Source organism: Eutrigla gurnardus (genome assembly GCF_963514095.1).
Source record: "Eutrigla gurnardus genome assembly, chromosome: 22".
NCBI classification, from domain to species: Eukaryota; Metazoa; Chordata; class Actinopteri; order Perciformes; family Triglidae; genus Eutrigla; species Eutrigla gurnardus.
In genome coordinates this window covers 16,737,271-16,749,328 of record NC_139933.1, presented here as the reverse complement: position 1 = coordinate 16,749,328, position 12,058 = coordinate 16,737,271, and the positions used below count along the sequence as shown (strand labels likewise).

At 43.1% G+C, this 12,058-nt stretch overlaps 1 protein-coding gene across 1 annotated transcript; it reads right to left on the bottom strand.

Moving 5' to 3' along the window:
• Window positions 1–634: 634 nt before the first annotated feature.
• Window positions 635–11,213, bottom strand: LOC311032608 (ATP-dependent RNA helicase DHX8). The gene is made up of 23 exons (XM_084039507.1): window positions 11,051–11,213; window positions 10,695–10,780; window positions 10,516–10,588; window positions 10,142–10,233; window positions 9,444–9,550; window positions 8,973–9,332; window positions 8,155–8,299; window positions 7,847–8,053; window positions 7,327–7,414; window positions 6,934–7,031; window positions 6,517–6,664; window positions 5,812–5,993; window positions 5,361–5,555; window positions 5,085–5,270; window positions 4,759–4,969; window positions 4,493–4,674; window positions 4,163–4,303; window positions 3,871–4,026; window positions 2,888–3,025; window positions 2,603–2,731; window positions 1,812–2,008; window positions 1,534–1,713; window positions 635–1,419 (listed from the first exon to the last, which is right to left on the bottom strand). The coding sequence occupies exons 1-23, from the start codon at window positions 11,157–11,159 to the stop codon at window positions 1,200–1,202; spliced, it is 3,630 nt and encodes a 1,209-aa protein (XP_083895633.1). The 5' UTR covers window positions 11,160–11,213; the 3' UTR covers window positions 635–1,199.
• Between the last annotated feature and the right edge of the window lie 845 nt (window positions 11,214–12,058).

Here is a 12,058-nt window from a genome sequence, read left to right as displayed (position 1 = left end):
ACAAATATAATCCATATAATTATGATGTATTATCATGGATTAAACTACCAGGCAGTACATCATTTATTTGTTTTTTAAATCTCGACCTCTATTAATGATGTTTACTCATAAACGCATCACCCATTATAACCCAATAATATTTTTGGCATAGTGAGGACATTTACTTTTGGTATAGTCTAATGCCAATACTTTCAGTTAAGTAATGATTTGTATGGATGACTTTTACTCCTAACAGTTACTGTTGCATTGCAACTTTCACATCAATAAGATTTTGTATTGCTGCTACTGAGGTAAAAGATCAGAGTACTTCTTCCACCATAACATTCAATAACCCAAAAGGCAGAACATTTCTTCTCCTTGAACCAGCAACATTAAAATGCGCAATAATTCAAACAGGAACCACATTTTTCTGCATACTTAGTGCTTTTGAATTGTGATACTTTGCAAGACTTTTTTTCCTTTTCAAAGCATGTATTTTCTAGCATCTCCCGAGTCAAACGGCCTACTAATATTTCGTTTTTTACATTTGTGTGGCTTGGCTAAAGGATGTCACCACCACAACCGCCGAACAATAACCTCTGTATCTAGCATAACTGTCCATCTATTTGAAAGTACACAACAAAAACCAACAGCATTAAGAAAAATTTGCATTTAATGAGGGCACATTTTCATAGTTCCACTGGTTAGTATAGCAAAGCAACTCTTAGATAGAGAGACATGTATAGCTACAGTACAAAATCTATCAAACATACGTTTCCGTTCGATCCCAATGGTCTGACAAGTATTGTCTTGTGATTCCCTTCTGATCAGGTCTCATTAATGCATAAAGTTATGCTTTTTAAAATGTACAGGGTCAAAATAAATAGTCCACCGTTTTACAGAACGTCCTCACAGAAGATTTGTGATTAAACTTCCGTCTCAAAAGGAACAGACGTGGAACGTTTTCTTTTGCCTGTATTAGTGCTATGAAAAGTAAATAGCTCTGGGTTTCCTAAAATAATGACACTTAAATTGCCACCTACACAGACAATGTAGGAACTTCTGGGGGGGAAATGTACAATGTGTACAAATGTTTAAAAAAAAGGAGTGAATACACAGCCTGAAGTCCAGGATGATACAATCTCCAACCACCAGTCCGAGTCTGATCACATGTACAGGGCCGGTATAAATCCACGTATTCCACATCACCATCAGCAACATCAACGGCGTCTGAAGGCACGAGAGATCCTCCAGGCGTTGGGCTCCTCGTAACGGTTGTAAAGAGGCTCGAGGCGCTGTTGTTTCTTCTGCTTGCTGAGACGCGTCGGGTCGGACACTTTGAAGAAGGCAGGCGAAAACTCCACCAGCCAGCGAGGGTCGATGGTGGTCACCTCCCGCATGTACTCCTTAGTGGTCAGCACCAACTCGTGGTAGACGACCCTGAGGGTGAGACAGGCAGGACGTTACAAGGTGGTTTTACATTTGGAAACTATAATAAGAGGCACATTTATTTCTTGTTCTGTTAAAAAAAAAGGAGAAAGGGTGTTTTTGTACCACTCAGGCTGGCGGTTGAACAGAGCACTGGAGGGGTGGATGTAAACCACTTGCTGGTCTATAAGGGTGCGGTAGCCCTCTTGAGGATCCTTTTTGGCTGCATTCCTGAAGAAGCCACTGCAGATGGCTTTCTGGACGCGAACTGTGGCTTTGCCACAAGATACCACATCCAGTTTATGTCTGAAGAGTAAGAGGAAACAAAGCGGATATTAATAGAATTGCAGCCTCAGTTGTTAACATGTATTGTGGTTCTGCCTCGGCCTCTCTGACATTCATACCTGTCCATGATACCCAGCATCTGTTTGCGGATGTCCTGGGCTCTGCGCAGGGAGCGAGCCTGGATGAAGTTCTCGTAACACCACGGGTTGGAGAACTTGTTGTTCTTCCAGGAGTTGTAGACCGCCAGCAGGGTCAGGTGATCCCCCTCGGGTTGATGGAACTTTGCCTTCTTCTGGTCAGCCAAGGCCTGTTTGTCCTTTTACACAAAAAGAAACAAAGAATCAAGGGGGTTTAAATCAGGATATTGATTTGATGCCTTAGATTTATAATGTAGCATTATATATGTAACTATTCTTAACAACTCTGTATATGAAGTAGCCTTTATAGAGACCACTGATCAAACTATTTGGAACCAATATAGGCGGATAATGATTGGTGACCGATTGGATCAGGGCACCCTAAAAATAAAGTAAGATCTATGCTCTGAGAAAATGAAGGTGAGCTGTCAAAAGATGATTTAAAAAAGTAGAAGCAAAGAAAGGGAAATTCAAAACTGCATGGACACTTTTTAAACTCAAGAAGAATGATTAGATTTTTTTTATTATTGGTTCCCAATGAAAAAATTGTATTGTTTGTCATTTAATAATAAACTTCAAGCTTTTAAGTTTACTTAATGCACAAACAGAGCAAATAAACATTTTAAATATCCATTTTTTAGTTTCCATGGAAGAGAAAAACACTCCCCGTGATCATAATTAATTCTGACCTGTGCTTTTGAATATGTTAGAAAACTGCCCCCAAAAAGCTTTTCATCCAGTCATAATAAAACAAGGCTTCGCTGTGGACCTACCTTTGGCCTGTAGAAGACGTTTTGCACAGACAGCATCGACACAATGGTGAGCATCTCCTCACTGCAGCCCAGATGGACGGACATGATCAGCATCTTACACAACATGGGCTCCAGAGGAAACTCGGCCATCTGGAAGACAGAAAAAATATATTTTTAATTGGTGCAATGCTTAAAGTGAAAACAAGAGGAAAGTTACATCACATAACTTGTTTAATGAAACTCAAAAGTGCATGAATGATTCGATGTAGATTTAATGAGAAACCACCAGGTAGAAGCATTCCTCACCCTTCTTCCCAGCCGCGTCAGTAAGCCTTCGTCGTCCAGAGCTCCCAGCGTGTAGAGCTGCTCCATGGCTGTGATCAGAGTCTCCATGGGAGGAGCGTCCATGAAGTCAAAGGACAGGAGGTCATTGATGCCCATGGCCTGGTGGAGAAAACATAAATATGAGAAGACAGACGAGTAGAGACAGTCTCTACAAGACTTAAAAGCTACCGCACGCAAACCTGTACACAAGGGGGATGTGGTGTGTGCTGCTTTGTCCTCTGACGATGTAAACAGACTGGTCTGTCTCAGTAACGGGCTGAATGTAAAGGAGGACTAAGCTGACTTGTTGTTCTATGGAGTGAAAAGGATTTATCATTCTGACTTCACAGCAGAATAGTTCCTTGTTCTTTTTTCCATATTTGCATGTTCTATTGTGGACCTTTTTGAAATGTTCTGTTAGTGCATATAAGAAATATGCCTTTTTCAAGCTGACAGTTCATTTTGATGGCTTGATGGTTTCTATGGAAATCTGTAGTTCACATGAGAGAATCTGTGCTTAAAGTTAAAAAAGCTGCTATTTTACAATAGTATTTGAATTTAAATACTTCCTTTGTGTTGATTCTACATAAATTCCATCATCATAATTCCATTTAAATATCCATTATAACATACTTTATTCTTAAGAAGAAAGCGATTAATTGCGATTAATTACGGCAAATTGTGCGATTAATTAGTAAAAAAAAAATGTAATCGATTGACAGCACTAGAAATAATAGATACGTTGATGAGGTGTGGCTATCTATTTTCAAATAATGAGAAAGTACATTCTAGAAACACACAACAGTGACTTCACATAAAAACTAATGTCTCACGCAGACTCTCTGCAGAACATTGCGGGGTCCGTTATGGGACCGGTTGAGATAATGAGCCTAACTTCCTGTTTGAGCGTCCACAAAAACATCTCCACGGTGAAGAAAGCGTGACGTGTTGGTTGCAGAGTTTACCTTCAGGGACAGCACTGTGCTGGCCAAGTTGGTTCTCTGGATCTCGGGCACGTTGGTGGTCAGCATCTCGTCTCTGTAGGCTCTCTCCGTGTAGAGGCGGTAACACTTCCCCGGGCCCGTCCTGCCGGCTCGCCCGGCTCTCTGCTTGGCCTGGGCCTGAGATCGAAAACACATACATTCAAACAATTCAGGAAGATAGCAAACTGCATCAAATACATATGCAGAATGTCAGGGAATATTTGCTGTTCTACTCCTTCAACATCTAGCACATAGTAAATTAAATGTATTGTACCTGTGAGATGGGAGTCACCACCAGCTGGTCAATGCCGGTCTTTGAGTTGTACACTTTTTGCTTTACAAAGCCAGGATCCACCACATAATAGATGCCATCGATGGTCAGAGACGTCTCTGCGATGTTTGTGGCGATGACAACCTGGGGGGAGAAAAATAAAGATGACTCCACACTGTCCAAATTATACACAGAAACATCATTGCCTATTTAACTCTGCACTTGTCAACAACTCGGCAAAAATATATAACATTGCTCTAATCGACATTTTAATGCTGAAATGTAATACCATTAATAGATACACATTTTCACATCCATTTAAAAATATTGCACCTTTCTGCTCCCTGGGGGCGCCGGGTCAAAGATCCTGGTCTGCATCTCGCTGGGCAGGGCCGAGTAAACCGGCAGAATAATCAGCTCAGGGACATCAGGACCCAGCGACTTCATTCTCTCATACAGGATCTCACAGGCGGTGTCGATCTCTTCCTGTCCAGTCAGAAACACCAGGACGTCACCTGGACGGAGACGAGGGAAAGGTGGAATGATGATTGGTGTCTACTGTTGACAAGGAGACCCGTGTGTGATTTTAAACATCATACCTGGGGGCTCGGTCAGGTGGATCTGCATGACCGTGATGAGACTGGCGTCCAGGTAGTCCGTCTCGGGCTCTTTGGTGTAGAGAACCTCCACCGGATAGGTTCTTCCTGGGATGGTGAAGATGGGTGCTTCATAGAAATACTGAGAGAACTTCACAGCGTCCAGCGTGGCCGATGTTACAATCAGCTTCATGTCTGTGCGTTTCTGTACAGTCTGAGATACGCAAAAAAAAGAAAATACAGTGTCTCTTTTCCTCATCTTTCACAAACAGCTCCACTTATTTCCCCCAAATGTGTACACAAAAAATACAAAAGCTCATCCGGCTCACCTTCTTCAGCAAGCCAAAGAGAACATCAGTGTGGATTGTCCTCTCGTGAGCTTCGTCCAACATAATAATGGCGTACTGGCCCAACTCTGAGTCGATCAGACACTCTCTCAGCAGCATGCCGTCCGTCATGTACTTGATCACCGTCTCAGGGCTGGTGCAGTCCTCAAAACGGATGGTGTAACCCACCTATAAGCAAAAAAAGATTCATATCAGCCCTCTTGTTACAAAACATAAATGTGATTTCACTATCAAATAAGTAAAGGGCGGCTCACTCACCTCTTGTCCTAGACAGCAACCATACTCCTCAGACACTCTCTTGGCCACGGACATGGCGGCCACACGACGGGGCTGCGTGCAGCCGATCTTCCCCCTGGTGGTGTAGCCCGCCTCCGCCAGGTACTGTGTGATCTGCGTGGTCTTACCCGACCCCGTCTCTCCGATCACAATCAGGATCTGGTTGTCGTGAACAGCCTGTGACCGATTTAAAAACGGTAAACGTTACAGACTTGTTTTTTAAAGCCACATTTCTGTAGGGGTCGTTTCACATCGTACGTCAGCAGCAGCAGACAAATGGAAATTAAAAAGGAGAAAAACTGGTGATTTGCATTTCCTCATAACCATAAAATGTTCTTAAGCACCAACACCTGCTTCTTAAAGAGGACAATCACATGTTAAACAGAATCTATTCCGACTTGCTTACAAACTCCCACATGGTAACTAAAGCTACCTGAATGAGCTGCTCCTTCAGCTTGTAGATAGGCAGGCTCTCCCTCTGCTCCAGGATGGAGAGCTGCGTCTTCTTTCCATAAGAGGCCTTGTTGCCTCCAAAAGCATGCTTCTTCCACTCGGGGATGTCATTGGGCATCATGCCAATGCCTCTCATGTTAGCTGCAATTTGCCTGCCATCAACTGAAAACAGAGCAACAGAAGGGTGCTTTAGAATGACCGTTTTAATGCTTCAAATGAAATCTCATTGGCTCGGCATGGTTATGGGAGGATGATGACGCCCACTGTTGGAAACTGTCTGGCACACTTGGGGGGCACAGAGGGGCCACAAGAACACTGAACCATGACAACACTAGTCCATCCGGCCAGATATGAGTCTGCAGGAAGCCAGATAACCATCTCCAGTAACTGGCGAGCCTGAGGGGGGCTGCCAGTCATCTGTATGTATGGCTCAGACTGCGTTGTGGTTTGGATAAAGCGGTGCAAACACACAAACGACTGAATTCAAAACAGGATTGTGCCAAAGATAAATCTCAAAAATCCACATTTAAATAAATCTGACAACAGGGGTTAAGATAATCAATATGCAAATTTCAAGCTGGCAGCTGTTCTTAAATGGTTACACAGGGATTTGATGAGTCGTTCTTCAGCATAAACATCTGTGACATAGAAATCACTTAACGGGCACATCTGATGGTTTTCTTACCGTCTGGCAGCGGGTCGACCCAGTGTTTATTCAGCCCCATGGGTATGGAGTCCATCTCCGCCTCTCGTGCAGCCTGCTTCAGCTCTCGTCTCTCCTTCGCCAGGGCGCTCTGCATCATGGCGGCTTGAGACAGAGAGCCATCTGGATTCTATGGCCAGAGGGAAGGACGGGGCCGTGTTACTTTCGCCTACATCTTATTAGGTGAAAACGTGTTCAACGGCTCCAAAGACAGGTAGAATAATAATTTTTTATCACAAGTGTAATCAACTTCCCTTATAATTGTTTTACTTCATGAGTTGACAGACAGATCCAATGAAATTTGACTTAAGCACTAAAAGCAAGTCTAAACTACACCGTCGTCTCTCCTCTGTGTGTTTAGCGAGATCTGCAATTACATGTTGGGATATGTTGCCGTACCTTTACGATCTTGACGGGGCTCATGTCCATGCTTTGTTTGGTGTGTCCCCTCAAGAACGGAGGCTCCTCTTCAACCAGCTCAATTTCCAAATCTTCATCTGAATGGCAGTGAGAGACATCAATGAGCAAGCTGTCCGCTCGTTCCCAAGTCATTAATAAAGATGAAACGACAGAATTTAAGAGTCTACAGCCGTGCTAGCTAAACGCCAACATGTTCACAGTGACACTGCCGACGTGTTGATGTTGAGCAGGAGTCATTTTCAGTGTGTTCGCTAACTTAGTTTGGCATGCTAACATTCGCTAATTAGCACTGAACACAAAGTGCAACTACGGCTGATGAGAATGCCATTAGTGCAGGTATTTGTTCATAAACTGTAGGACTAGATTTCTTACCCTCTTCATCATCAACTTTAGGAAGGATGCCGGTCTCGTCGTCGAAATCGGGAAACTCCTCTTTGGACAAAACGTTGGCAGCAATCATCTGAGAGCAGACGGAGAGCATGAGAATCGACAAAATAAGCACAGAAAAGAGAAGAACGTTATCACCTAAAATGTGTGGAGAAATCTACACTGGGGACGGGACGACGTGGAATTTTTATCATAGATCATAAAAAATCCTAAATACGGTCACAAGTGACTTGAATAAATCGTCTAGTTCATTATCGTGGTGAACTAAAAATAGAACCATGATTTTTTTTAAATACATCTCTTTGTTTATCCTTTGTGTGGTGAGACCTAATGATGATCTTATTTAAAATGATTTGATTGTTAGAAGTGATACCAATATGTTTCAGTGCTTAGTTTTCTTTAGATTTAAGCATTATTTGATGATTATCGTGAATCTCAAATATTTTGGCAGGATAATCATGACATGATTTTTCCCATGGCTTAGCTACATTGTATAAACACCCACCTGTTTGATCTCCCACTTCTCCGGGTCAGAAATCTTGGTGAGCCTCTTGCGCTCCAGCGTGTCGTCCTGCTCCATCTCAGGTGCGTGGCCCAGGTTCAGGTTGCTCGGCCGGTCGGGGTTCCTCATGGAGATCTCATCCCCTCCATCCGGGCCCACGTTCCTCCTCCTGTTGGGGTTCAGGTCTTCGCCCGTCTCCTGTTCCACATCCTGGCAAAGAAAGGAGGAAAATTTAGGCCATTTAAAATGCTGACAAACAGCCTAATGACTCATTTCCATTCATTTATTCCACTACAGACGCCCGTCCTTACCTTCATACTGAGGCTGGTCTTTGAGCCGGTGAATGAGAGCACCTTGATCTTGACTCTCTGCCCTTTGCTGACGACATCAGCCACGTTGGCCACTCGGCCCTCCCGACGCAGCTCGGAAATGTGGACCAAACCCTCCCATCGTTTCCTACAACAACATGGTTGACTTAACTCACAGAATAACAGTCGGAAAAATACAGTTCCTTCCTGTTAACGGATGCTCAATGTCTGCACCATAAATCACAGGCATGCATATGCAACCTGAGCACAGATCTGAACAGTTGCAATCAATTAACAGAATTGATTACTGGGACAAAACAAAGAATGTTTCATTAGCAGGCTGAGCCGTCACGCTAAATGTTGTGTTAATAGCACTTTTGTGACTTAATACTACGACTGATCCAAGTGTCTGTTTTTACATTTAACGCATCTATTGAGGTTTTTCAGACAATGCTTTGAGTGTCCATCATATCATCATATTTTATGATGTTTTTTTCTTCAAAACAGTGTTATTGTATAAAGCTTATCTATAGGGTTGTTAGATGCTGCTAGACCACCCCATTAATACAAGTTCATGCCTCCTTGTGTGCAACAAATGTGAAAACCATTATGGATTGATGTAGAACATTTTGATGATTACATCAATCTTTTTTCAGTAGATGTCAGAAACAGTCCTACGGAGCCACCGCTGTAACTTAATTCAACAAATAGTATGAAACAAAGAATATGAGTGGAGCCTAATCTTTATCTGAAAGTGTGCAGCGATACAGAGTTTAAAGAGAATGAATAGAAATGCAAAACATCAAGACAACTACTAGTACCTTAATCCCTCCAGCTGAACAAAACATCCAAACTGCATGATACTGGTGACTTTGCCGTTGTATATGTCTCCAACAGAAGGCTCCTCTGGTGGCGGGCGGTCCACGTGCTTGTCCTTCCAGTCCCTGTCTTGGTCTTTTCTTGGGCTCGGTGAGCGCTCAGACCAGCGGGAAGATTTGTCTCTTCTTTTGCCGCGATCTCTGTCTCCATCTCTGTGACGATCGCGATCTCTGGAGCGAGACCTGGACCTTGAGCGATGCCGTCTCTTCCTGTCCTTCTCCCGATCTCGGTCCCGATCCCGATCTCTGTGTCTGTCTCTTTCTCTGCTTCGACTCCGGCTGTGGCGTCTGCTCTTTTCTGACCTGCGAGAATTAGTGTGAAAAAGCACATAAAAAGTTATTACAAGCCACTGGTTTCTATTTCCAGGATAAAAACTTAAATACAAATGTGACCGGTATCCTTCGTTGTCTTACTTGCTCTTGCTGCTTTTGGAAACTGTTCCGCTGACACTGGGCATAAACATCTCCAACTCTTTCATGGCATCAGCAGCGACTTTCACATCATCTTCATCTAGTAGCTTCTGAGAAAGCCAATTAAACAAAATAATGACCGCATTATAATAGTGGTCGTCATTGGTACACGCCACACAGCGAGGTGCAGACGGGTGAGCTTCAGTCCATCAGAATTAAAACATTTTGCACAGCTCTAACATTGGCCTCGTCCGACTGTCTAAAGTTGTTTCCTATAATGTCTTTGTGGACCCTACAGTCATTTCATTAATATGATTTTTAAATGATTATGGCCCCAGTAGCCAGGTGTAGTCACTCAGCAATCAGAATTTTTTAGTGAGTTTCCAAAGGCAGGCACTCCACATCGTTATTGAAGAATAATTTATAGATCATCAGAGGGTGTGTTTCAAGCTGCCGCCAAGGACGGACAATCACATTAAAAATGAAATCTCAACTACAGGCAGCAGTAAATTAACAAGATGAATGAGAAAAGGAGAGACAAGACTCCCATTATGAGAAAACTATGAATGTGGTGAGATGCATTGCAGGTGCACCACAAAGGGTACTTTTTTAAGTGAAAAACAACAAATCGGTACACATGTAAAGATCTTGTTTTGCATCAATGATGATTATTTTCACCAACAAGCTTTTAAGCAACATACCTTGGGTGCCGGGTCATCTGCTCTACACAGCGCTGGAAACAGCTCCTTCAGCTTATCCTTTTCAGACTTCCGCTTGACCACAGGCTCGGAGGCTGGGAATGGACAGTAACTCATTAGTACGCTGTTGCACAAGGACATGCAGGTATGAAGCAGCTACAAACAACAAATACAGACAACACACACAGCATTTGAAGGTAAAAGTGCGGAAGAGTTTTAATTGTAATTTGGCTCAAATAAAATGGATATAGCAGAGAAACCACTACCTGCACTGACTGTCTTTGGCTCTATGCTGACTAAACCCACTTATTTGGTCAATACTATGTATTGATTGGAAACTAGATTACAGTATAGCAATACGCAGCTCAGCAGCTTACCGTCGCTTGAAGACGACATGGGCGGAGGTCGCATGGTCTGAATGAGTCTGAGCAAATTGCCGACGAGCGAATCCTACAACGAACAACAAAAAACAACGTTAGTTAGCTTTGCCAGTTAGCTAACTGATAGCTCACGTCGCCAAGTTGTGACTGTTAGCTTGCTGTAGCGTTTAACTTACCGTGAATTCGGCTCCATTTTGCAGCAGAAGAGCTTTGAATCCATCAAAGGTCGGCTGTTTTTCGGCGAGGTCGATGACAAATTCAGCTGCGAAATAAGGAAAACACCACATTAGCAGCGAACGGGACATTACAGCCGTGACGGCCACGAAAGACACGCAGATCGCTGCGATATTTATAACGTACCACATCCCACACATCGAGTAAATGTTACGCGTTAAGAAACAGTACGTTTAACAACACTTTCTGTCGGAAACCACGTCAGTTAACAGTGCTAACAGATCACACGGGGGCTAGCTAACAACAGCTAGCATTAGCTAGCTAGCATCGATATATATCTCGGCTACGAAATACTCACCTAAATCTTTGTCGCTTATTCCCAGGTGGTTATCGAGCTCCGTGCACACTTTGGACACCAGAGACAAATATTCCAGCTGCGAGAGCTCGTCAACTCCGCCGTCTGCCATCGCTCCACGAGTCTTGTTTTGTTCGCAACAAGTTCAGACGCCAGCAGACATATTGGACGCGGGCAACTTCCGTTTCCGTCTTTTACGTCAGAGCGCGTCAGGGGTTAACCAGTCGTGCTCCCATTTGCCGCACGATGGCGCTAAAATTCCTAACAATACACGGGTAACGTCGCTGCTGTTGGTGTCCGCGTGTTTGCTGCGAAATATCAATTTGTCATTTGGGGTTTTGGCAGCAGGATGTAAACATAACAACATAACTATTTTCTAACAAAAAAAATTAATGAAGACAGAGTGAAATAAAGATATATGCAAAGGTACAGCACACGCTATAAACGTAAACATAAATCATAGATGCACCCATGCATATACGTGTTTGTCCTGTGTAAATATTTAATGCACATTTCAGCTCCTTTTGGAGAAAGATATGATTGCGTGCAATAACTTATAACAGCACACGCAACTTAAACTCGGTTATGTTCCAGTACGCCTCGTGTACAACGACCCCCTGGGAGCGAGACTACATAATGTCTGGCATGTTGCCTAAATAATTTGTTACGGTGCAATGAAGAATTTATTAACACTGATGCGTTTGAGATATTTTAGACGTGGAAAGAAAGCATGGGACCCATGTGAACTTCGTTCTGGCACCATAAGTATGTCGACAGGTAGACTTTTGATTTTTGTAGTTTGGACTAGTTCCTAATTCCAATGCTGCGTCTTACAATGATACCTGACCTCAACCCCACCCGACCCCCTTTGGGATGAATTGAACCTCAATTGTTCCCGACCCTCTGGAGTCCACATACTTTTTAAGCCATGTAGTTCTTTTTTTAATCAAATTCTTACTTCAGAGTCACAAGAAACAAAGTGTTGAGGGAAAAAGAGTTATTAAGACTTAT

What these genes read in the sequence shown, in the direction of transcription:
- LOC311032608 (XM_084039507.1), bottom strand. Translation starts at nt 11,159, where the DNA reads ATGGCAGACGGCGGAGTTGACGAGCTCTCGCAGCTGGAATATTTGTCT. An exon ending in CAGATGACCCGGCACCCAAG is followed by an intron (nt 9,551 to 10,141) that starts GTATGTTGCTTA and finishes TGGCTTTCTCAG; the next exon opens with AAGCTACTAGATGAAGATGA. An exon ending in TGACGCGGCTGGGAAGAAGG is followed by an intron (nt 2,732 to 2,887) that starts GTGAGGAATGCT and finishes TCTGTCTTCCAG; the next exon opens with ATGGCCGAGTTTCCTCTGGA.